Source organism: Saimiri boliviensis, chromosome 20 (genome assembly GCF_048565385.1).
Source record: "Saimiri boliviensis isolate mSaiBol1 chromosome 20, mSaiBol1.pri, whole genome shotgun sequence".
In the NCBI taxonomy this organism is placed as follows: Eukaryota; Metazoa; Chordata; class Mammalia; order Primates; family Cebidae; genus Saimiri; species Saimiri boliviensis.
Window position 1 is genome coordinate 8,560,246 of NC_133468.1, and position 24,910 is coordinate 8,585,155.

Sequence of the window (24,910 nt, forward strand, 5' to 3'; positions counted from 1 at the left end):
TGAGGGAAAAAAAGGGAAAAAAGGAACAAAAGAAAAAAGAGGAAATAAAAGAAGAAAAGAAAAAAAGAAAAATAAAAAAAGCAAGAACTGAAGGATCACACTGTTTCCAAATAACTTAAATATGTTCTAGAGCAAAGCTCAAAAATATCTGAAAGAATATAAAAAAGGCTAGCACCAACTAGATAAAATTTACTATGTATGATATCCAAAAACATTAGCAGGCATGAAAAGAATTAGACAAATATGACACATAAGGAAGAGGAAAATCAATTGAATGGACACAGAGGTTAGAATTAGCAAAGAATGACATTAAAATAGTTACCGTATTTCATATATTCAGAAAGTTAAGTAGATACACAGGAAATGTAAAAAAGACACAACATGAATTTTGAGAGAAGAAAACTACAAAATGTGAGATAAAAAATACACAGAATGAGATTTGACAACACATTAGACCTTGCAGAAGAAAAATCTTAGTTGACTCAAAGATATAACAATAGAAAGTATCCAAAATGAAATACAAAGGGAAAAGAGTAAAGAAAAGAGCACCTGTATCAGTGATTTGGAGGCCAGCTGTAAGCAGTCCATACATTTAAAGAACCCAAAGAAGAGAAGAAAAGGGGAAAGATTAAAAAAAATTTAGGGCAGGTGTGGTGGCTTATGCCTGTAATCCCAGCAATTTGGGAGGCCGAGGTGGGCAGATCACTTAAGGTCAGGAGTTCAACACCATCTTGGCCAACATGCTGAAACCCCATCTTTACTAAAAATACAAAAATTAGCTGGGCATGATGGCAGGCACCTGTAGTCCCAGCTAGTCAGGAGACTGGGGCAGGAGAATCACTTGAGCCCGGGAGGCTGAAGTTGTAGTGAGCAGAGATCATGCCATTGCACTCTAGCCTGGGTGACAGAGTGAGACTCTGTCAAAAAAAAAGAAAAAAAAATTGAGTAATAATGGCCACAGTTTTCCAAATTTGACAAAAACTATAAGCCTTCAGACTGGAGAAACTCAACAAATCCCGAATGCGCTAAAGATTTGAAGAAAACTACTCTGAGGTTGATCTTGATCAAATTACTCAAAACCAGTGATACAGAAAAAAAAAAATCTTAATAGCCAGAGGAAAGAAAGACATGTTATGTAGAGAGGGACAAATAGAAGGGTGATAGCCGATATTTTGTTAGAAACAATATAAATAAAATGATAGATCAACATCTGAAACCATTAAAATGAAAATTCTATCTAGAATTCTATATCTAGCCAAAATGTCTTTCAAGAATGAAAGCAAAATGGATACTTTTTAGAGATATAAAAGCTGAAGAAAATCAACCACCAGCAGCCCTGCACTTTAAGAAATGTTAAAGGTAGTCCTTCTAGCAGAAAGATGATCCCAGATGGAAATACGGATCTACGTAAAAAAGGAAGAACATCAGAAATGGTACCTGGCAAACATACAGTATTTATTTCTTATTACTTAAAGTTCTTTAAAAGATAACTGACCATTTAAGAAGACATAGAAGAATACTACTGTAATGTTCTTAACTATACATAGAATGATATAAATCAATTGAATGTAGGCTTTGAAAAATATTATATTTGTATATTATAAAATATATGTGTATATTTGTGTGTGCGTATATATATATACATATATATATATACACAAAGAGAGATGACATAAACTCTAAAGCAACCATGAAAATAACAAAAAAATAGAAAATTAGCTAATAAAAAAGATAAAATGGAACTATAACAACTACTCAGCTAAGCCTATAAAAGTCAGAAAAGAGGGAAAAAAGGGAGGAAAGAGCAGTTGCAACAATAGAAAACACATTATGCCTGTTACACTACATTACCTTTTATATTTTAAAGTGTTGATGTTTGAACTGTATAACTATAGGAGAGGAAAATATAACACGGGATTAGGAATTTCAGAGAAGTTACATTTATTGTCTGAAACAAACATTCTAGTTACTTAGCCAAGGTCAGCCAAACTTTTTCTCTTTTCACTAACATCATAAGCAATCATTTTGTGTATAAAGTCAGCTTTAGGCCAGGTGCGATGGCTCACACCTGTAATCTCAGCACTTTGGGAGGCCAAGGTGGGTGGATCAAAAGGTCAAGAGATGGAGATCATCCTGGTCAACATGGTGAAACCCTGTCTCTACTAAAAAAAATACAAAAATTAGCTGGGTGTGGTGGTGCACACCTGTAGTTCCAGCTACTCTGGAGGCTGAGGCAGGAGAATTGCTTGAACCAGGGAGCCAGAGGTTGAAGTGAGCTGACATCATGCCGCTGCATTCCAACCTGGGGACAGAATGAGACTCTGTCTCAAAAAAAAAAAAAAAAAAAAAAAAAAGACAGCTTTAACAATCTTAAAGACTCTTAATTACATCATTTGTTATACTTGACAATTCAATTGTTTTATTTATTCTTTTATGAGATGAAGCTCCCCTTTGATAGTGTGCCTTCTGTATTCACTGACTTTTATATACTCCAAATAAAAATGTGTTGAAAAGCATCATTTTGACCTCCCCCTCTTCACATTGCATAAATCACACACAGCAGAGCTTAAATGACATGCTAATTTGGGAAACAAAGGTGCTTTTGTGTTCAGGTTTACATTCTCAACATGATCTAAACCTGATTGCATTTATTTTTGTGTTCTTGATGTTTGCGGGAGATTTTTATAGAACAAAGTGGAAGGCTTTGTTTCACCTTAGCTTCAACTAAGAAAATAGGAAAAACTCCAAACATGAAGCAAAACTGTAAGTTCCTTTGAAAATCACACTCCGTGCAAAGTGAAACACGGAGATTTAAGCTACATTTTACTCTTTCGTGTTTCCTCAGCAATGATGTTCAAAAGCCAGTGACCTACGTCTGTTAGGAAGGGATCTCAGGCATCGAGTTATAGAATGATAAACTGGTCCAACACGCTGGTTTTCCTGGTGATCTGAAACAAAATCACCCCTTGGTTATTCTCAGGTTCTCTCCTGCTCTACCTGTTTAGCAGTTTTTGCTTTGCTGGCTGGGTTTCTGTGCCTTTTTTGGTATGTTATGATGTCTAGTCTGTTTTCTGCTACTGTAACAGAATACCACCGACTGGGTAAACTATAAACAACGTAAGTTTATTTGGCTCAGAGTTCCTGGAGGCTGGGAAGTCCCAGATTTTGGGGTGACATCATAACTTGGCAGAAGAAGTAAGTAAACAAGAGGCAGGGAGGGAATGGAGGCTGAATTTATCCTTTCATCAGGAGCTTGAGCCAGCGGTAACTAACCCACTCCAGAGATAATGAGATAACGGCATTAGTCCATTCAGGAGGGCAGAAACCTTTGGCCTAATCACCTCTTAAAGGTCCCAACTTAATCCTGTCACAATAGCAATTAAATTTCAATGTGAGTTTTGGCAGAGACATTCGAACCATAGCATATGGGTAGGGAGGAGATTTAATGTTTGACATTGAAAATGACAGTAATTCGCTTGTAGTCAAGAAATAGCTCTCAACTACTACCAAAGTGATATATGTTGATTTGATCACCTGGTGTTGTCAGATAAATGGGTTGAGAGAAAAAGATAAAGGTCAGTATGGGCTAGGTTGAAAGAATTTAGCGAGAGTTCTTTTGAGCAGCTGGCAGGCTTGAGAGAAATGAGAATATGAAGTATGTTATGAATGTTCCTTTGAACAAAGTTTTGTTCAAAATATTTAAATGTCATGTCAATATCTTTCCATTGTTAAACTGCAGTTTTCTTGAGTGTGATGCCATCTGAAGCCCAGGGGTTTTGTTTTAATTACAAGAGTGGTGGCATTGTTGTTGGCTCTGGGAAGACATGGGAATTGGGAGCACATTTTTTTTTTTTTTTGAGATGGAGTTTCATTTCTGTTGCCTAAGACGGAGTGCAGTGGTTCAATCTCTGCTCACTGCAACCTCTGCCTCCTGGGTCCAAGTGATTCTCCTGCCTCAATCTCCCGAGTAGCTGAGATTACAGGTGTGTGCCACCACGCCCAGCTAATTTTTTGTATTTTTGGTAGAGACAGAGTTTCACCATGTTGGCCAGGCTGGTCTCGAATTCCTGACCTTGTGATCCCTGGCCTCCCAAAGTGCTGGGATTACAGGCGTGAGCCACCTTGCCCAGCTGGGGGTATTTGTGAAAGGTAGTCATTAGACAGAAAATTTCCTGCTCAAACTGGTCTTATCCTCACCTCCAGCGTCTGCTACCTCGATCTTTGATGTTCTTTTGATGTTACTGCCTCCAGTGCTGGAGAAGCACTTTCTCTCACCATATGGAATATACCTCCAGAGTCCTGCCTCCCCTAGTTCAATCCCACTGGCTCTTTATCCTGCAGATCAGGATCCCACCCTTTCCTGCTTTCCAAGGTTAATGCTGAATTTCCCCTACCTATTTTATTTCTGGGTAGTTTCAGTGGAAAATTGCAGGTGCCAGGGTAGAATGTCAGGAGTTAGGTGCTCAGGCTTAAGTGACAGCCTTGAACCAGAAACATATCCTTTAATTCGTGTTTATTAGTAAAAGAGAAAGAAAGAAAATGAAACAAGGTCAAGAAGCTTGGAGAATGACTGCCCTGGGGAAAGTGTTACATTAGGCGTGACTTAGGGCTCCTCAGAAATGCAGTTCTTGGGGAATGTGTATGTCTCGGACCCCTAGTCTGTTGGACCCTGTGTGTGACGGTGAGGCTATGGGTGGGAGAGAGCTGTGAGCACAGGCACAGGAGGGTCTGTGCCAGCAATATGGTCCTTTCATCTAAAGCCAAGGTGCAAATCCCCGGCATGGTGGCTCACGCCGGTAATCCCAGCACTTTGGGAGGCCAAGGCAGGTGGATCACCTGAGGTCAGGAGTTTGAGACCAGCCTGGGCAACATGGGGAAAATACAAAAATTCTCTACTGAAAATACAAAAATTAGCTGGGCATGGTGGTGGGCACTTGTAATCCCAGCTACTTGGGAGGGTGAGGCATGAGAAGCACTTGAACCCAGGAGGTGGAGGTTGCAGTAAGCCGAGATGGTGCCATTGCACTCCAGCCTGGGTGACAGACAGAGCGAGACTCTGTCTCTAAATAAATAAATAACCAAGGTGCAGTTTGTACTGGCGAATTAGATGGAATTATTACTTTGGTTCAGGGTGTTTTACAGAGAAAATTCTTGCTTCTGACGTGGTGCATGGCTCTCTTGGAGACTGGACTATTGTTTTTTTTAATGAATACCAGGGGTTCCTACCCATGGAGGGCTGACTGGGCCGTAGGTTTGTTGCCAAGCCCTCTGCAAACACCGTTTCAGTTAATACTTTCGACAATCCTGTTATGTCATCACCGTTTCACAGAGGAAGAACCCGAGCTCAGAGAGGAGAGGTGCACATGCCGCCGACAGTGCCATGGCAGGACCAGGAAGTCAGGCAGTGTGTCTTGGGGGCTCCACGCTTATTCTCCTCCCACCTTTCGGAAGGTACAGGAAGGCACCACATGTCGCCATTTATGCACAGTTAGTGCAAAGTCTCACTTGTGAGCTTGGCTGGGGCAACCGGGAGAGGCTGGGGGCTCCTTTTCCACCAGGCCCCGCTGCCTCTATCTGATTCTTCCTTGTATTTTAACGCTGTGGGTAATTTTCCAGTTTGTGGGCTCCTGTACCATATGTGGTGAGTTAAAAGAACAGGCAGGCAGCAGCGCGACTCCTGCGTTAGTTGCGTGATTTCGAGCAGGCCCCACCACCTTTCTATGCCTCATTGCCCCCCGGGGGAAGCGGGAAGAGCCGGCCTGGGGGGGAGAATCGTTTTAAGGGGGGAACAATGTAAGGCGTGCTCCGGGAACGCGGCTGCTGCTGGGTCAGTGCCCGCTCTGCCGTTCTCGTTGAGAGTAAGGCTTGCGTCCTGCCTGCTCTATCGCCCCAGGTTCGGAACGCAGTGGGCGCACAGGAGGAAACGCTGGTTCACGAATGCCAGGCCAGCAAAGTCCAATTTTTCACCCTTGTCCGTTTTTCGGGGTATTTCAAGCGGAGGAGTCCTGAGTGAAGAAGATTCCGCTTCCCAGTTCTCAGATTCTGTCAGTCAAGGACCGGGAAAAGCGAGTCCGGGCGCGGGTCCCCGGCGGTGGCTGGAACCCTTCTGACCTGCGAGGACGCAGCTGGCGCGCGGGAAGCCACAGTCGCCGACAGAGGGCGCCCCGGGCTCACGGAGAGCGCGGCGCTCGGGCTGGGCGCCCGGGGGGCGCGGGGCACCGGCTGCAGTCCGGCGTTGACCGCAGCCGGGACGCGCCCGCCACCCCGGCGGAGAAGGAGTGAGTGCCCTCGGGACGCAGCGGTGCCCCGCGAGCGGTGAGTACAGGAGCCGGTGGGCACCTCTCACCCTAGTTAGGGGGCACTTGGAGACGGCGCAGGTCGGACGTCGGCCGGCTGTTCTAGGAGTTGGTGTGCCGAGAGTGGGAGGGCTCCCCTCGCTTAGGGCTTTGGGTCGGGCTAGGGGTTGACCCCAAGAGGCGCTGGATGCCGGGGCCGAGCTTTGCTTTCGGGAGACTCCAGCTTACTTGAGCTGACAACGGATATGTCTCGCGGGCACGGGGCTGCGGAGACTGGCGGGTAACCACGGGGGGCAAGCACTCACCGGGGCGTCCTCCGCCCACCGCGCCCTCAGAACCATCCAGGGGGACCACGTGCGGCTGTCGCCCGCGACTCTGCCTGTCAAGCGGGGACCGCCCCCAGGGCCGGGGAGGGGACGCGCGGGCGGAGTGGGCTGTGCCCCGCGGGAACCCCGCCAGCCGATGCGCCCGCTGGTGCCAGCTCGGCTCGCTGCCTCGCATTGCCACAGGCTGCTGAGAAGTCGCGGGCAGTGCCTGCGGGCAGGCGCAGGGCCCTGCCCTGTAGGGCTGGAGGCCGCCCGAGGGGCGCCCAGGCTCAGGGCTCCCGAAAAGAAGCCAAGAAAAGAAGGTGCCCAGGTGACCAGTCCTGGGAGTGCTCTCTCCCAAGGAAGCTCCGAGCGCCCAGAAGCCCTTAGCCTGGGTCCAGTGCCCTTGGAAGAATCTCTAGCTGTTCTAGGCAGTGGGACGGCGCCGCCTCTCTGGGGGCCTGGCCTGGGGTCCTCTTCCCCAAACCCACCCTGGCGATTTTTGCGCACCAGCAGCCGAACCCCTGCTGTTTGTAGCTGGTTGGGCTCAGGCGCGCCTCCTCAACGCTTCGGAGCCGCTGCGCCAGGCGAAGTCCAGATTCCAAGCTGCAGGGGCTTTGACAGAGACGACACCAAGGCAAGGTAGGTGGACCCTGACGGGCTTGCTCTGGGGATTATTAGGTTGGGCTTGACGTGAGTAAAGATGCGATCTGCTCAAGTCTTGGAGAAAGACCGTGCGTTTTTCCTTTGCTTTTTAAGGCGTTTGGAGAGCTGCTGAGGAGCCAGGGGCTTGGAGGAGCGAGAAGACATGTATTTTCAGCTGTGTCTCAGAAGGGGAGAATTTCCTGTCACCACCAGAGAAGCAACAGTACCGAAATGTGATTGCAACTGACTAGCAGAGCTGAGGCCCAGGAGTCACTGGATTGATGATTTAAGAATATGCTAAAAAAAAAAAAAAAACCACCCCAGTGCTTTCTTTGGGGAGTTTTCGGGGTGGCAGGTGCCCAAGACAGTTGACCTACAGCAAGGGAGTCAGAAGGCAGATGTAGAAATCAAGAGTTACCGTCCACGGGATTGACTTGGATTGCCACTCAAAGCGGCCCTCTGATGGAATGTTGGTGAGGTCCTCTGCCCGGGAAGCAATCGGGGTGTGCAAGGGACTGCCTGGTGGGGAGGACCCCTGGAAGTCTGACTGAGCCCTATTCCCTGTTTAGGAACTCAAGGGGTGGCAGAGCCCCTGATGTGCTTTCTCGCAGGAAGATGAGGACCCTGAACACCTCCACCATGGATGGGACTGGGCTGGTGGTGGAGAGGGACTTCTCTGTTCGAATCCTCACAGCCTGTTTCCTGTCGCTGCTCATCCTGTCCACGCTCCTGGGGAACACGCTGGTCTGTGCTGCCGTGATCAGGTTCCGACACCTGCGGTCCAAGGTGACCAACTTCTTTGTCATCTCCTTGGCTGTGTCAGATCTCTTGGTGGCTGTCTTGGTCATGCCCTGGAAAGCAGTGGCTGAGATTGCTGGCTTCTGGCCCTTCGGGTCCTTCTGTAACATCTGGGTGGCCTTTGACATCATGTGCTCCACCGCGTCCATCCTCAATCTCTGTGTGATCAGCGTGGACAGGTATTGGGCTATCTCCAGCCCTTTCCGGTATGAGAGAAAGATGACCCCCAAGGCAGCCTTCATCCTGATCAGTGTGGCATGGACCTTGTCTGTACTCATCTCCTTCATCCCAGTGCAGCTCAGCTGGCACAAGGCAAAACCCACAAGCCCCTCTGATGGGAATGCCACTTCCCTGGGTGAGACCATAGACAACTGTGATTCCAGCCTGAGCAGGACATATGCCATCTCATCCTCTGTAATAAGCTTTTACATCCCCGTGGCCATCATGATTGTCACCTACACCAGGATCTACAGGATTGCCCAGAAACAAATACGGCGCATTGCGGCCTTGGAGAGGGCAGCAGTCCATGCCAAGAATTGCCAGACTACCACAGGTAATGGAAAGCCTGTCGAATGTTCTCAACCAGAAAGTTCTTTTAAGATGTCCTTCAAAAGAGAAACTAAAGTCCTGAAGACTCTGTCGGTGATCATGGGTGTGTTTGTGTGCTGTTGGCTACCTTTCTTCATCTTGAACTGCATTTTGCCCTTCTGTGGGTCTGGGGAGACGCAGCCCTTCTGCATTGATTCCATCACCTTTGATGTGTTTGTGTGGTTTGGGTGGGCTAATTCATCCCTGAACCCCATCATTTATGCCTTTAATGCTGATTTTCGGAAGGCATTTTCAACCCTCTTAGGATGCTACAGACTTTGCCCTGCGACGAGTAATGCCGTAGAGACGGTGAGTATCAATAACAATGGGGCCGCGATGTTTTCCAGCCATCACGAGCCACGAGGCTCCATCTCCAAGGAGTGCAATCTGGTTTACCTGATCCCACATGCTGTGGGCTCCTCTGAGGACCTGAAAAAGGAGGAGGCAGCTGGAATAGCCAGACCCTTGGAGAAGCTGTCCCCAGCCCTATCGGTCATACTGGACTATGACACTGATGTATCTCTGGAGAAGATCCAACCCATTACACAAAATGGACAGCACCCAACCTGAAGTCCGGGATGAACCCTGCCACACATGCTCATCCCAAAAGCTAGAGGAGATTTCTCTGGGGCTTGCTGTTAAGAAACTAAGGTACGGTGAGACTCTGGAGTGTCAGGAGAGCCCTCTGCTGCTCTCCAACACACAACTAACTATATTTTCAAATACATTCCAGTGTTTTTTTCTGTGTTGTTCATAGTCAATCAAACGGGGACACTATGAACATGGGGAGCCACAAGGGACATATATTTGGCTTCAAAATAGTTTTTAGAAATTTATTCTTATCTTAGGACTTGCAAAATAGGGCAAAGAATCAACAGTGAACAGCTTCACTTAAAAATCAAATCTTTCCAGGAAGGAAATTAGATAGGTTGAGTTTGCTGTGTACAAACAGGTGCTAACACTGTTCCGAGCAAAGGTTTCAGATTGTAAAGGTAGGTGCATGCCTTCATAAATTATTTCTAAAACATTAATTGAGGCTTACAGTAGGAATGAGAATTTTTCTTTCCAGAATTGAGAGATGTTTTGTTGATATTGGTTCTATTTATTTATTGTATTATATGGATATTTTAAATTTATTATATAGTAAATCTATATTTATCATATTTAATAGGATAAATTAATGAGTTTTATCCAAGACCTTACAACCACATTTCTGGCCATTGAACTAGCACTTTATAAGCCAATGAAACAAACACACAGACTCGGTGAGATTCTAAATGTTCATATATAACTTCTAGAAACACAGCAAAAACTTCTTAGATAAAGGAATAAAGTTGAAATGATTCCTTAAAGTTCATGGACACAAATAAACGCAAGGTGAGAATTGACAAATGCTATGAATGCTTTTTGTTTTTCTGAAAAGATTTTGAAAAATTTAAAAAAGTATAGCTACTATTGTGTTAAAAACATTTTAAATGACGAAAGACTTTCCCAGGGGAATTTCCAGTTCTGTAAATATCTTAAATAAAAGCCAGCTAAAGAAGAACCCAGGCTTAAATTTATGATCTTAGGTGTAATGAAAAGTATATGCTGCTTTGTATTTATGTAAAATAATTGGCCCTCTCCATCTTTTCTCATTTCATGTGTTAAGTAGTTTTTCTGAACCAAACAAATGGCTTTCCTGGAGAGAGATGTGTAGCGCAGACAGTGGGTTACAGCAGTCCCAACGGTGGGCAAAAACTCAACCCCTGCATTTCCATCTTACCAGGTCAAACCAAGCCACTCAGTGGGGCTACTCTGTGTAGTGCTTTAATCTGAACTTAGAGCTGATTTTAAAAGAAGTCTTTAAATGTTAATGGTATACTAACTAACGAATAGTGCCTCATTCTCATCCTTGAGTCAGATACTTCTGTTGATGGGAGAAACAGAAGGACCCTTTCTTTGGGTGTGTTGAGCCCCCCAAAGCCATCGGCATCTCTTTTGACAAATGCTAGTCCTTACTCTGTGCTTTGGAATCAAGCTCCTGTGTCATCAGCTGAACTGTAAAAAGTATCGTAAGCCTCCCTCGCCAGATGCTAACTTGTGGAGCATTTCAACAGAGTTTCTTTGAAATGTTTACAAAGTTTTCTTCTTCATAAGCGATTAACTTAACATTTAGATGCAATCAGTGAAAAGAAAAAAAAATCTGAAAAATATCTCCTGCATCAGGTCTGTGTTATTTATGTATTGTGAATGTTTTCTTAATTTTATTGGCTGTATGCTTTCTTACATATAATAAACATATTTTGTGAACTCAAATCAACCCTGAATGAGCTGTGTTGCATTTGCTAAACGTGTTTTTAAAACTAGAACATTTCAGATCTACAAGGAAGGAAACACATGCATTTTCAAGTATATATTACTTTTTTTCTTTAATGGAATTTTCTTCTATTGCGTATGGCATGTGTTGCCTTTGAATATTTAAAGTGAAAACGTTTTCTGATTTGGGCTATATACTCTTTTTCTTCTGTCTTAATAATTTTTTTGGAGAAGAGGAATTACTTGAGGAATTATTTTACTTTTCATTTCACAGATTTTAAAACTTTCTAAAATCTCTGCTTTCTCTTCCAAAAAGCCTATTTTAAATAAAATAAAAATTTCAGAAAAGACCATGGCTTGCTATTGGACTGTTGTAATCCCTCAGCTGATAGCAACCTTTGTAAGTGTGATGTTTGTTTTAAAAGTAAAATATCACAATTTTTTTTTTCTGGAGATAATATACAGGTTGCGATGCTGAGCTTACCAAAATATCTTATGAGGCACATCTATAGGTCCTGCCAAATCTACTTAGTTAATGTGCTAAGCAATTTTTTTTTTCCTGTTCTGAGGAAAGAAAACAGCTGAACAGCAGGTGATACAAAAATTAAGGGTTAAGTTTATAATTTGAAACATCACACAACAGATGGTGTCTTTTTAAATTCCGCATTTGCCTTCTCTGGGCTCTGGCATGTAATGAACATATCTAGAATGAGCACCCATAAAGCAGGATGCCTTTCTCTCTGTTTCATAACTTTACGAATATCTTTTATTCTTTGAAGTCTAATTTTGTTCTTAAATTAGAAGCTCAGCAACACAAGCTACAATGCTCAGGCAGAATTGTCAAATCAATGACACATGAGCCTTTACCATTTATCTCATTGGCAAAAGAGTGAAACTGAATGATATGCTGAGAAATTCTATTAAATGTATAAAATTCAATACCCCTTCAATGAGACTGTAATTTGGGTTCCTGCCATATTAGATTGATAAAGGGCATCTTAGGAAATTTAATTTTACTCAAAGAATCTTTCAGATAATTTGATTTACAATGATAAAAGGGAAATTACCAGATGACTTTCATTTCATTTTTAGTTGTATTGGTGAGCCTTAATAACGTTAAATACATGTGAAACGCTTTACTAAGATTAAGACAACATGAAAGAGGTGCTTTTTTTTCTCCTCTCTGTCCAAGAAGACATCTTTTCTAATCAACTAGATACACAGCTCCTATTGGTAACGGACACAGCAGGAAGATGTGTGGAAGTGGGAACTGAGCACTGGGCTGCAATGGGGAAGGTAGGCTTTATTCAGGAAAGCCACTGGTTTCTCTTGGCATCTAAGCAAATTGCGCTTTCTGAGTCTTAGCTATCCTGATCCATTAAATGGGAGGAGCAAAACTTTTGCATTAACTTTTTCGGAGGGGGTGTTACCCCCGAAAGAAAATTGATATATAGTCTACCTCCGTTGACTTTCTGAACTCTCCATTCTCTGGCGGCTCCATCATGATTTATCTCTAAGCCTACACCAGCAGCATTTCAGCCACTCTTTCCCCCAGAGCCAGCTCACAGTTGACGGCCTGGAATACAAAAAAGCCTAGGCTTTGTTTCAGACAAGAGAAGGGCTGACATTTCAGAGAGGAATTGCAGCTACCTGTGTGACCATAGCCCTCTGTCTTTGTCTCTCAGCCTGTTTGCCCATTTGTGAAATGGAAGTAAATATGCCGGTTCTTGGGAGGGTTCAAGCAAAGCTAATGTCTGTAAGAGCTCTGAGCACTGAGATGTTGTGCTCATTAATTCTTGGCAAGATCTCTATTTCGAAGGGGTTAATCACAATACTTGTTGCATTAATAATAATGGATTTGCTATATACTTGACTTGTTGCGTGTTTGCTTAAAGCAAATGGAAATGACTTTCAGAGCACAGGTGGTCTGGGATTTTCCCAGACAGTATTGTCTTTTGCTGTGGTTATCTGGTATTCCAAAAGCAAGTGGCTTTTTACATCTGCATAGTTAAAAAAATTGCGTTAAGTTACTGCCAGATACTGATTGAATAAACCTGTCCATAGCATCTTATTCTTAAAATGTCTTTATCTTATAGAATTTGTTTCAGGAGTAATAAATGAGTTAATGGCCTGTCAAAGGTTAAATTTAGGACCTACTGCTTTGAACGATTTGGTTACTTTGGTCTCGAGAAGGAATGAGCCTCTGGGCTATGAGATTGGAGTACTATATAGATTAGATGCATCTCTATGGATATGTTTGAGACTCCCTGGATATAAACGATGACAAATCCACCTGTTTATTTTGTGGAGGATTGAGAGGATGGTGAGCATTCTAGCACAGACAAAACCTCTAAGATTTTGTTACCCAGCCAATCTACATTGCCTCCTGTCACGTTAAGTAACTTCCGTCTGATGCACAGAATTTAAAAAGCAGCATTTGGACTTTAGTCTGTTACATCATTCAAGATTTGGGAGTTGTAATTTAAATAGTATTAGAAGCTCAAGAATAATCTCTGATTTAAAAGGGTTTAACTTTCTAATCACTATGACAAAATACACAAAGCCAGTTGGAGTTTTTCTCATGCTCATAGAATACAGACTCTACCAGCTTTCAAAATTGATAAATGTTTTTAGCCATTGGAAAGGATCTGTCCTGAGCTGTGTACTCAGAAGTGATACCACGTCTCATACTTCCACTGGAAGAAATGCTAGCAAAATGGCAGTGGTAGTGGGACCTAGGAAGGCTGAATTGTAGGGCAAGATGTTTCATTTCATTAAAAAAATAAATAAATAAATAATGGACAGGCTGCTTTACATCCCTTGAAAATAAGGTGGGGTGGAGTTGGTCTCTACAATAAGGGGGTTAGATAAGATGCTCTCTAAGATATTTTCTGGCTTGGAAACATGAGATATGAGATCCATTATAGGCAAAAGACGACTCTGGCAGGTTCTCCCTGATGGGTTTCTCAAGTCCCCATTCTCTTTGCTTTCAGAAAGCTAACAGAGGAATATTTATAAAATGCAAATTTGATAGGTATGCCATTGCTTAACATTCTTCGATGGCTCCCAGTTACTTTCAGTGAAAAAATTAGTTTCATTCAGAGCCTTTCATGATCCTGCCTCTGGTGGCCTCTGCAGCCTCATCTATTGCTGTGGCTGCAGCAGCCCCACCCTGAAGGCATTGTGAGCTTCCTCCAGTTTGTGGAGTCCTTTCTTGTTTTTATGCCTCTGTGCATGCTGTTCCCTGACCTGGGGCACCCTTCCCTGTTGCCTCTGTCTGTCCACTGATACTCAGTCAGGCACCGTTGTCAGAGTTCTCCCTTGATGCCTTCTTCCCACCTCTAATCCCTTATTTATTCCCAAGGCTTACCAGGCTGTCATGAAGTGATCTTACTTCCTTATTGTTTTCCCTGAATTATGTACATATGAGAGCAAAAGCTATTTTATTTTTTCTCTCCTCTCTTTGTATATTCCTAGCCTCTGACACACTACATGGCTTATAGGAGTTGCTTATTAAATCTTTGTTAAATGAATGAAAGAATGAACAAGTCAAAATAAGAAATGCTGAAGTCACAATTTCAGTGAAGTTTATTTTTGGGTGCTTGATGTATTTGTATGAGTCTGCTAGGCTTTCTCTAAAGTCTTCGGGTAAAACTTCCAAATGATTTCTGAGGCTTGAAATTTCCTAGAGTGACTTGGTTGTGTAGAGGTAACTGCTTGTACATATATATATATATATATATATATATATATATATATATATGTGCGCATATGTACTTAGACGCATATATGCATACACAGACATATACGCATACACATACATATGTGTGTATATGGGTACATATATAATTCAATAAAATTTGAAGTTAATATCCTTTTAGGAACACTTTTTATGATTCAGACCCCGTGCTGGATGCTAGGGACACAGAAATGGATTAGACACTATTCTAGTCTTAGAGGAGAAAGACATACGCAAATAAACCATCACTGAAAAATGTTTTGAAAGTATGATGTAAGGAGGAGGATATCAATTTTATTGAGCCTTGATAACCACATGCCCTGCATTGTGTCAAGCACTATGCATTCTTTATCTCATTCTATTCTTATACTCCTCCTACCAGGTGGGGGCACAATTATCATCACTGCTTTCTTACAGATTGTAATTAATATTGAGAGAGGGCATATTGTAACGTATTCGAAGTCACATAGCTGGTCAATGATGGGTCCAGGTTTGAATTTAGGCTCTCTGACTTCAAAGCTTATTTTTAAAATCAAGAATCTCTTCCATTTACCAGGAAACAGCCCTAACCAAACAAGGGCTTCCTAAGAGGGTTCCAAATACCTCGAATACTGTGCATTAAAAAAATTCTTCTTATTGGCATTTTTCAAGGATATACAAAAGGCGAAGAGAATGTTTTTATAAACTCCTGTGTACTCATCCCATTACCCAGCTCCAAACATTAGCAACACTGAGGTTGATGGTCTTTGAAAGAGTTAAGTGAGCAATGACAGCAGGAGGTTTGTGTCTTTGGGTAGAATGTAAGACAACGTTTAAGACATTAAAATGTAAAAAACGTGATCTGTGGAGTTCAAAGATAACACAATATGGAGATGCTTACTCAAGGGCTGAAACCTTCCTGTGTGTGCAGATCAGTTCAATCAACGCACCTTTATTTATTCCAGCAAACATTTACCTACACTTGCCTGGGGCTGTGGGAGAGGGACGTGAGAGGACAAGGCAGGATGGGGAAGGCGGGACAGTTGCTGGCAGAGCCTGGGAACCGAGCACAGGGCTGGTAAGGAAGTGGCACTGGAGGTGGGCTTGAAGGATGGACAGACCTTTGACAGGTGGAAGGAGACAGGGAGTGAGGAGAGCTGGGGTGGAACTCCAGTGCCTGAAAATGTGGGACTGGGAAGTGGGCGTCAGATCAATTTTCTGGATATAAGCCGTGAAGTGGAGATGAATTTAAATTAGAAGGTTTGGTCCAAATGGGGACTTACAGGCTGCCAAATTAATAGCTTTGGGATGATCTCTACCCTCTGCAGAAGCCTCTTCTCATTCACCTGAATGATTAACCAGATCATCTCCTGATTGCCCCTGAGTGTGAGCATGCCCTTTCCTTCTGCACACCCTCTCCAGCTGTGCTTACCTGCCCACTGCTCTCAAAGGCAAGCTGGCAGCACCTCTTTGCTTTTCTTCTAATTGGGATGCCCTTCCTCCCTGTCATCCTTATCTGTTTGAGACTCATCTCAAGTGTGGACCTCAGAGCTGGAATCCTTCCCTCCGGACTGCAGCTCCCTGTAGGACATTCGTCTTGTCCTGTGTGCTGTTTGGTTTCCGTTTTCTCCAGTGAGTGAGGCAGCCCTTGGAGGACTGTGTGTCCTTCTCAGCACTGTATTCCTGGCACCCAGCATGGCCTGGCATGCAAGAGGCACCCAAATTAACATTTTAATTGGTTAGATGAATAAGTGAATTGATGACGTTATAGAAGGTTTAGGGTAGGTGCTTATACACATACCTTAATTTTTGTTGTGGGATTGACTCTGCTCAGTTTATAAGGGCTGATCTTTTCTGCTAAATTAGGTTTCTCCATCACTGACACAATCACAGGAAAAATAATTGAAATAGTATTTAAATGGCAAACTAGGACTCTCTCTCATGTGGATGTGCCTGGATAGCAATCAGCCCTTTTACCCGGGAGAGAGAGGAAATGTTAACCAAATGTCACAAATGTGCTCCCAGCTTATCTAGCCACATGCACACTGTTTTGAGATTGAGTTTTTAGGACAGATGTATTTAGCATTATAAACATGTTGACTGTAATTAAGATAATGGTCAGTCCCATTTGTAAGATGCTTCTTTAATGCACACTGCTGTTTTACTGTTAAATGGGGGCAGGGGAGATGGGTGCTCCACGCTAATTCTGCCAAAACAGCTGTAGGTTTTTACTTGCTGCAAAACAGTATGTTCCTGACTGGCAAAGGAGAGGATTAAAGAGGATCTGGTCCAGGGGCAATAAAGTGAGGGTTCTAGTTTGTTTCAAAAGCCTGGTCATCATATCTTCAAGGCAAAAGCAGATTAGCATGTCATTTTTAGAAAGCATTCATCGGAACTAATAATACTGTTTGCTCGTAGGGCCATGACATTTAAAATGTCACACTTGGAAGGGGTTCCATTGGATAGCATAACTTCTGGGTTAGGACAAGGAACAGACAATTTCCTGCCCCATTCATAGCAGTATAAATGGATATGGCTAAGTGGAAGGGGGATTTGGCTGGGACAACTAAGTTTTAAAGCATGCAAACAACTTGACCCAGCAATCCCACTTCCATGAGTCTGTTTTACACGCCTCCTACCTGTGGGCTCAGGGACGTATGTGTAAAGGATGCATGCTGCAACCTTGCTTGTAAAAACCAACTCAAGACAACTGAAGTGTACAGAAGGAGGGGAATAAATGGCTAAAATGTACAATGTTCCTAGTACGTGGTAGTTTAAAAGAAAGAACTTTCAGAACATACTACAAAGTGAAAAAACAAGTTGTCAAACAATATAGTTCCTTTTTTTGTGTGTGTGATAGGGTTTCTCCATGTTAGCCAGGCTGGTCTTGAACCCCCAGCCTCAGGTGATCCACCCACCTTGGTCTCCCAAAGTGCTGGGATTATAGGCACGAGCCACTGCACCCAGCAAGTTCCTTTTATTTAAAAAAGTGTAAGAAGTATATATTTCTTAATGTAATTACATAGAAAAGGATGTATAAAAGTGCCTACCCACCCGAAAAATTGAAACAAACAAATAAACAAATGTGGGTGCATAGGCAGATCTCTCATGCAGAAGAATTCCAAATACTTTAGGTAGGTAAGTCCCAGTCCTCAGGTGTAAGCTCCGCCCTGTGACTGTGCACCTCTGTGATACCTCCTGGGAGAAGAATGAGCATTGGGGAGAACCAATGAGGCGAGGCCTTAACATTTTACTTTGTATATTTCTTGCTTTTTTACAAGACTCTTGTGTTTATGCATATCATAGGTTTAATTAAAATAAAATGATTGGAGAAGTGTGCTGGACGGGGTGTTAGGCAGGAAGAGCTTCAGCTGTGGTTGCCTTGCTGGCGAGGTTGGGACATGGGTGCTGAGGCATGACCTTGAAGGAAGGTACGGTCTTGAGCACCTTACGTGTTGCTGAGCTCACCTGTGCACATCTCTGGCTTGATCATCAGTACCTGGTTTGGCTGAGTCTGGCTGGGTCGGGGCCTGGCTTGTCGAGGCTCAGCTGACCAGTGAAGATCACAGGGTCACGGGGCCTGTCCTGCTCCCAGTCCTTCCCCTTTCCCGCTGGACAGGACTTTCCCACTATGTGAGAGTCTTACACAAAGGGACCCTTTTACTGAGCTTCCTCAGAGCCCATATTTGGAATAATGTTGTTGATGAAATGCATCTCATTTAGAAAATAGTTCACTGTGTGGCCTTCTTATAGGTTTAATCATTTTCTCTCTTCAGCTTTTGGGAAATGATGAAACATACCCACAAGGGGGTTATTGGGGACTCCAGGTTGGGGGTCATCAGTGAGAGCAGGTCTGAAGTCCTCAGAGTTGTCACAAAGCGGCCCTTCTCAGGGGCCTGCCTTGTTTTAAGACTTTCAGAGACCTTACCTATGCTTACTTCTGGTGTCCCAGTGCAAATCAGATCAAATATATTAAAATGCTTCCACCTCCCAAATCCTTTTTTGCAGCCTATGTATATGGATTTTTTGGGTGAAAAAAGTCCTTTGCGAAATTGTTCTTAATTTTCATTTTGCAGTCATTTTTTCACATTTCGGAGCCAATGCATTGCCCCCCTCAGGCCAGTTTTGGATATTTTATTAATAGTAAAAGCTCAGAGCCCTAGAGACTTCTAGTACCCTGGCTCTGGACAAATCACAGCAAGAATTTTCTCCAAGTTTCGAGAGCAAAGATGTCAGGTGCTGTTGGGCACAGCAGAAGTGACCATTGCCATTTCCCCTATTGAATTCTTTCTGTTTTCTAGTTCTATTACGATTGCTCAAGTGCATAAAAGCCTCTTAGAAAAAGCAGTATACAGTGTGACATAAACCACTCCTGATTATTTTGAAGTTGAAAACACTCCAGTGTTTGTTCTTAGGTTTAACCTTTTGGGAGGTTTTCAAATTCTATTTTTCTCATCATTGTCATAGATATTAAATGTTTTAGTGATACTTTTTTTTTTTTTTTTTTTTTTTTTTTTTTTTTTTTTTTTTTTTTTTGAGACGGAGTTTCACTCTTGTTACCCAGGCTGGAGTGCAATGGCACGATCTCGGCTTACCGCAACCTCCGCCTCCTGGGTTCAGGCAATTCTCTTGCCTCAGCCTCCTGAGTAGCTGGGATTATAGGCACGCACCACCATGCCCAGCTAATTTTTTGTATTTTTAGTAGAGACGGGGTTTCACCATGTTGACCAGGTTGGTCTTGATCTCTCGACCTTGTGATCCACCCGCCTCGGCCTCCCAAAGTGCTGGGATTACAGGCTTGAGCCACCGCGCCCGGCTTAGTGATACTTTTATGTTAAATGTTCCCACAGGCTCTTAATTATAGATGCTTCCAGAGAAGAGCAATGAAGTCTTCAAGTTCTAAATCCAAGGTTTGAGGATAAAATCATTTAGGGCAGTATTGAGGGAAAAGACAGGCTCCCTCATCTAATCTTTTATTCTAAAAGGAGGAAGAAATTTAAGTGTGAAGCATCAGATTGTATACGCTGTAAAAGATCAGAAGTATTATCCAAATGCAGAGGGGTTTCAGAGGTGAGATACGTAATCAGGAAGCATTGCTAAGATGTAGCCAGTTGTAGACAGAGACTGGTAAATGAGGTTAAGTGATTTTAAACACAAGTTTGTATAGAAGAAGGTCTTTGGGGATCTCTTTTTAGAGCATCAGTTCATGAGTGGCTGACTGCTTTGGCAAGACTTAGGTTGCATGTCATGAGACCTCTGCTCATATTCCCTCTACATTCACAGGAATGAGCAGTAAAGAATCAACAGTCAGCTCAATTTTTCTTGTTTTTCTCCCTGACAGTTATTAAACTATGGTGTATATGTACCATGTTTTCTTCATCTAATTTACTGCTGATAGGCATCTAGGTTGATTCTATGCCTTTGCTGCTTTGAACAGTGCTGCAGTGAACGTATGAGTGCATTAGAATGACTTATTGACTTATCTTCTCAGTAGAATTACTTATTTTTCTTTGGTTATATACACAGTAATGAGATTTCTGGGTCAAATAGTAGTTCTGTTTTTAGTTCTTTGAGAAATCTCCAAACTGCTTTTCACAGGGGCCGAGCTAATTTACATTTCCCCCAACAGTGTATGAGTATTCTCATTTCTCCACAACCTCACCAACATCTGTTATTTTTTGGATTTTTATAACAGCCATTCTGACTGGTGTGAGAGAGTATCTCATTGAGGTTTTGATTTGCATCTCTGATGATTAGTGACGTTGAGCATTTTTTCATGTTTGTTGGCTGCTTGTATGTCTTCTTTTGAGAAGTGTCTGTTCATGTCCTTTGCCCACTTTTAATAAGGTTATTTGTTATTTTCTTGTTGATTCATTTAAGTTCCTTATAGATTCTGAATATTAGTTCTTTGTTGAATGCATAATTTGCAAAAATTTTCTCCCATTCTGTAGGCTGTCTGCTCTGTTGAGGGTTTCTTTTACTATACAGAAGCTCTTTAGTTTAAACTTTTGATTGTGCTGCATTTGCTCTTGGACTCTTTATAATAAACTCTTTGAAAAATAAACAATGAAGAAAGGACACCCTACCAATAAACGGTGCTGGGAAAACTGGCTAATCATATGCAGAAGAATAACACTGAAATCCTATTTCTCACCATATACAAAAAGTAACTCAAGATGGATTAAAGATATAAATGTAAGACTTCAGACTGTTGATTGATATTTGAATGTTGAAATGGTCTTGCATATCTGGAATAAATCCAATATAGTCATCATATGAAATTCTTTCTAAACACTGCTGGATTTGATTTGATAATATTTTGTTGAGGATTCTTGTGCTTGTGTTCATAAGAGACTTTAGTCTACAGTGTTTCTTTTTTTGTAATGTCTTGATCTGGTTTTGGTACTCGACTTTGGTACATATTAATAGAATGAGTTATAAATTGTTCCCTCTGCTTCTATTTCCCAGAAGAGACCATTGAGAGTTGATATTATTTCTTCCCTAAATCCTTAAATGTTTGGTAGAATTCACTGTGAAACTCTCTAAACCTGTTGTTTTCTTTTTTTGGAAGGTTGACAGCAACATTATTGATCTGATTTTTAAATAGATATAGGGATATTCAGGTCATCTTTTTTTGTGCGAGTTTGGTAGTTTGTATCTTTTTAAGAATTGCCTTTCATTTCATCTAAGTTATCAAATTTTTGGTCATAGAGTTGCTAACAGTATTCTTTTCTTATCCTCTTAATGTCCATGAAATCAGTTGTAAAGTCCTTTTGCTCTCTCACTTCTGATATTTTAATTTGTGTCTTCTCTCCTGTTTTCTTAATTTGTCAATTTTTCAATCAATTTTATTGACCCTTTCAAAGAACCAGCTTGTTGATTTTACTGTTTTTTCTGTTTTCAATTTCATTGATTTATACTCTAGTTTTTAAAATTAGTATTACTTTTCTTTTGTTTGCTTTAGGCTTAAGTTACTCTTGCTTTTGTAGTTTCCTAAGGTGGACACTTAGCTTACTGATTTGGGATCTTTTTCTTATATATTTTAATGTTATAAATTTCCATTGAAAAACTGTTTTTATTGTATCACACATATTTTGACAATCATATTTTTATTTAGTTTGAAACATTTGTTAACTTTGAGATGTCTTCTTTGACCCATGTGACATTCAGAAATGTGTTGTTTAACTTACAAATTGGGGTTATCTTTCTGTTACTGATTTTCAGTTTAATTTTGTTGTGGTCTGAGAACATACTTTGCATGCTTTTATCTGTTTAAATGTGTTAAGGTGTATCCTATGGCCCAGAATGAGGTCTATCTTGGTGAATGTACTGTATGAGCTTAAAAAGAATGTATATTCTTGTTTGATCAAGTATTCTGTACATTTTATACACAAAAATAGGCTAAGTGACATAAACATACTCAGAACCAAATCTGTCTCAGTGCAGTAATTTCATGTTACCTTGCACCTGTAAATCAGGCTTTGCCCAGGAAACTTCTCTTAGGTTATTTGGAAACTTCTCACCAATCTTATGACTTAGGGTACTACCAACAAATTCAGGCTTATGGGAGTAAAATTACTTGTCTGAGGTCTTTCTGCCAGTAAATGCCACCTCTCAGGCATGACAGCAACATTCCTGCTCTTTCCACAAATACCATTACAAGAAGTACCTCAAGTTCTGAAATGATTGATTAATTGGAGTTTTATGGGGGAAGCGCTAGTCCTCCTTTTCAATCTAGCTAAATTAATCAGCGTAGGAGGCAGCAAGACTTATACAGGTGAATAGAAAAGTCATCTTTAACATGAACAATAGGAATGTAGGAGGAACAAGGCAAGAATGGATTAGTAATGAAGTATGGGCTAAAGAATTTGAAGTCAAGGGCAATTAGAAAAGAAGTGTTAGTTTCAGAGAAAATTAAGTAGTTTGAAGAAAGGAGAAGACAGCTGAAGTTTACTGGTGGTTTTATGTGTCAGGCACTGTGCTGGGCACTTTTGCATTCATTTCCTCATTTAATGCCCAGAGCAAGCCTATGAAAATGTTCCCACAGCTCATGGATTCTCCCTCCCATCCTCAGCCCACAATGTAGTGATGCTTCTCAGGGAAAAAGAGGAGGATCCCAGAAAACAAAATGGTGGAAAATTTGGAAAGAAATATAGGATGGTAACTGAGGATTTTGAACTGAGGGAAACTTGCTGATACCAGTCTTTAGGGAAACACGAGGCAAGAGAATGGGCATTCAGCTGCCAATCATCATGGGTCAGGGAGTCAGTGGGCCCTGGGATGCTGGAGGGTAGGACTTCCCCTTGACTGGACTGCAGTGTGTGGGGGCCGCGCTGAGGTTCTGATGGTGGGATGATCTCCTTGGCCTGTAAGGCACCATTGGACCCAATACTCTGACCAATCTTCTTTGTATAAGCTCTCCAAAATGTAAGGGAGGACTAGTTCTAGGCAAAACTAGTGAGAACTAAGTTTGTTCTAGTATAGACTCCCTGGATTATAAATGATGCATAGAACTATGTGTGTGTGTGGCATGTGTTGAGAGCGTTGAGTCCCCGGAGAGCTTCACTATAGAGGTAGAGGTTTGGTGCAGCAACTACAGCTAAGCAAAACACTTGTGAAGAGGAGATTGTGTGTACCCTATTCCCCTTGCCCTCTTCCTTCTGCATCTGGAGAAAATCGTACCTATATCATTTGGCCATGGGGATGTATGTCCCAGGTAGACATGGCCTTTATGTTATGCCTCCTTAGAGATACAGTAGTGTGTCCCTATCAGTCACAAAAACTCATTAGCCCAAGTTGCCTAAGCAACAATTGAGCCAAGCAGCGCTCTTTGTGTTCTGATCTTTGGATCGTGGCTATGAGACCTGCTTCCTTAGACAGAATAGACACCCAGCAGGTACTTGGGATTACCTATACCTCCAGTACAGATGGGAAGACAGACCTGCTCCTGATAGGTAGTGTCTTAGTCAGTTTGGACTGCTGCAATAAAATATCATAGATTGAGTATCTCTTAAACAGTATAAACTTATTTCTCACAGTTCTGGAGGCTAGGAAGCACAAGGCCAAGCAGACTCAATGTCTGTTGAGGGCACATTTCCTGGTTCATAGATGGTATTTTCTCCCTGTTTCCTCCCAGCTGTGTCCTCATGCCTGAAGGAGAAAGCAGCTCTCTGGAACTTCTTTTATAAGGGCACTAATCTCATGGGCTCTCATAATCTAATCACCCCAAATATCCCACCACCTGATGCCATCACATTGGTGATTAGGTTTAAACATGCAAATTTTTGGAGAAGACAAAATATTCAGACCATAGCAGGCAAGATGGGATATTGAAACTGTTCCATTTGAATATTTAGAAAAATATGTATCTTAAGCTACCGTAGTTGGATATATCGGCTGTCCAAATAACCAGGCCCTTTGCCTTGGATGCAAATCAGGAAGTGTCTCATGAGTAATTCTTTTCCTGTTGGAGGGTGGTGGTGGGCACAGAAGGTAATTGCTAAATATATTCTGGGTGCCAGCGTTGAAGGATGTACATTTGTGGTTGAGACCCGTCAGACAGTCTTTTTATGTTGCTATAGCACCTAACACATAATTTAGTCAGCAGTTCAACTTGGAATTATTTTAAAGATTTTTGGCAGTTTTTTTTTCCAGGAAGGACAAGGAGTATAATCTCTTTAAATATTTGATGATACATGGATGAATGGGAGTATAGGTAGAGAAATGGATGGGCATGTTGGTGGATGGAAGGATGGATATGTGGGTAAATGGAAGGATGGAGGGGTGGATTTGAAGGTGGATGAAGGGATGGATGGGTGAGGGTATGTGGATGGGAGGTTGGGTATGTAGGGGAATGGAAGGATGAAGTGATGGATTTGTGAATGTATGGAAGAATGGATGGATAGGTGGGTGGGTGAATGAAGAGGTGGATGGGTGGATGTATGGGTGAATGGAAGGATGGTTGGATGAGTGTGTGGGTGGATGGAAGGGTAGATGGATAGATGGATGGGTGGATGAAGGGATGGATGGGTGGGTGTTTGGGTAGATGAAAGGATAGATGTACAGAAGATAGTGTCATTAAAATTTCTGAAACTGAGTGTAAGTAGCAGAACCAGACGCAACCAGACTATTGTGTGTGTCTGGTTGCCAGAAACCTATTTATATTGTCCTGTGCTGGTATCACTTCTACCTTGTGGGTTTATCCTTTTGGAGTATTACTTACTGATTATGAAACTTGAAAATATTGGTATAGTGCCTACCAG

The 24,910-nt window shown here is 42.2% G+C and overlaps 1 protein-coding gene across 2 annotated transcripts; it reads left to right on the forward strand.

Annotated features, from left to right (window-relative positions):
* Positions 1 to 6,193: 6,193 nt before the first annotated feature.
* Positions 6,194 to 11,140, forward strand: DRD1 (dopamine receptor D1). 2 transcript variants are annotated; one of them, XM_074390342.1, is made up of 3 exons: positions 6,194 to 6,315; positions 7,361 to 7,719; positions 7,816 to 11,140. In XM_074390342.1, exons 2-3 carry the CDS (start codon positions 7,709 to 7,711, stop codon positions 9,200 to 9,202), a joined length of 1,398 nt encoding a protein of 465 aa, XP_074246443.1. In that variant the 5' UTR covers positions 6,194 to 6,315; positions 7,361 to 7,708; the 3' UTR covers positions 9,203 to 11,140. The 2 variants fall into 2 exon arrangements, with proteins under 2 accessions (XP_074246443.1, XP_074246442.1); XM_074390341.1 differs by lacking the exon at positions 6,194 to 6,315 and adding an exon at positions 6,574 to 7,243.
* Positions 11,141 to 24,910: the final 13,770 nt, after the last annotated feature.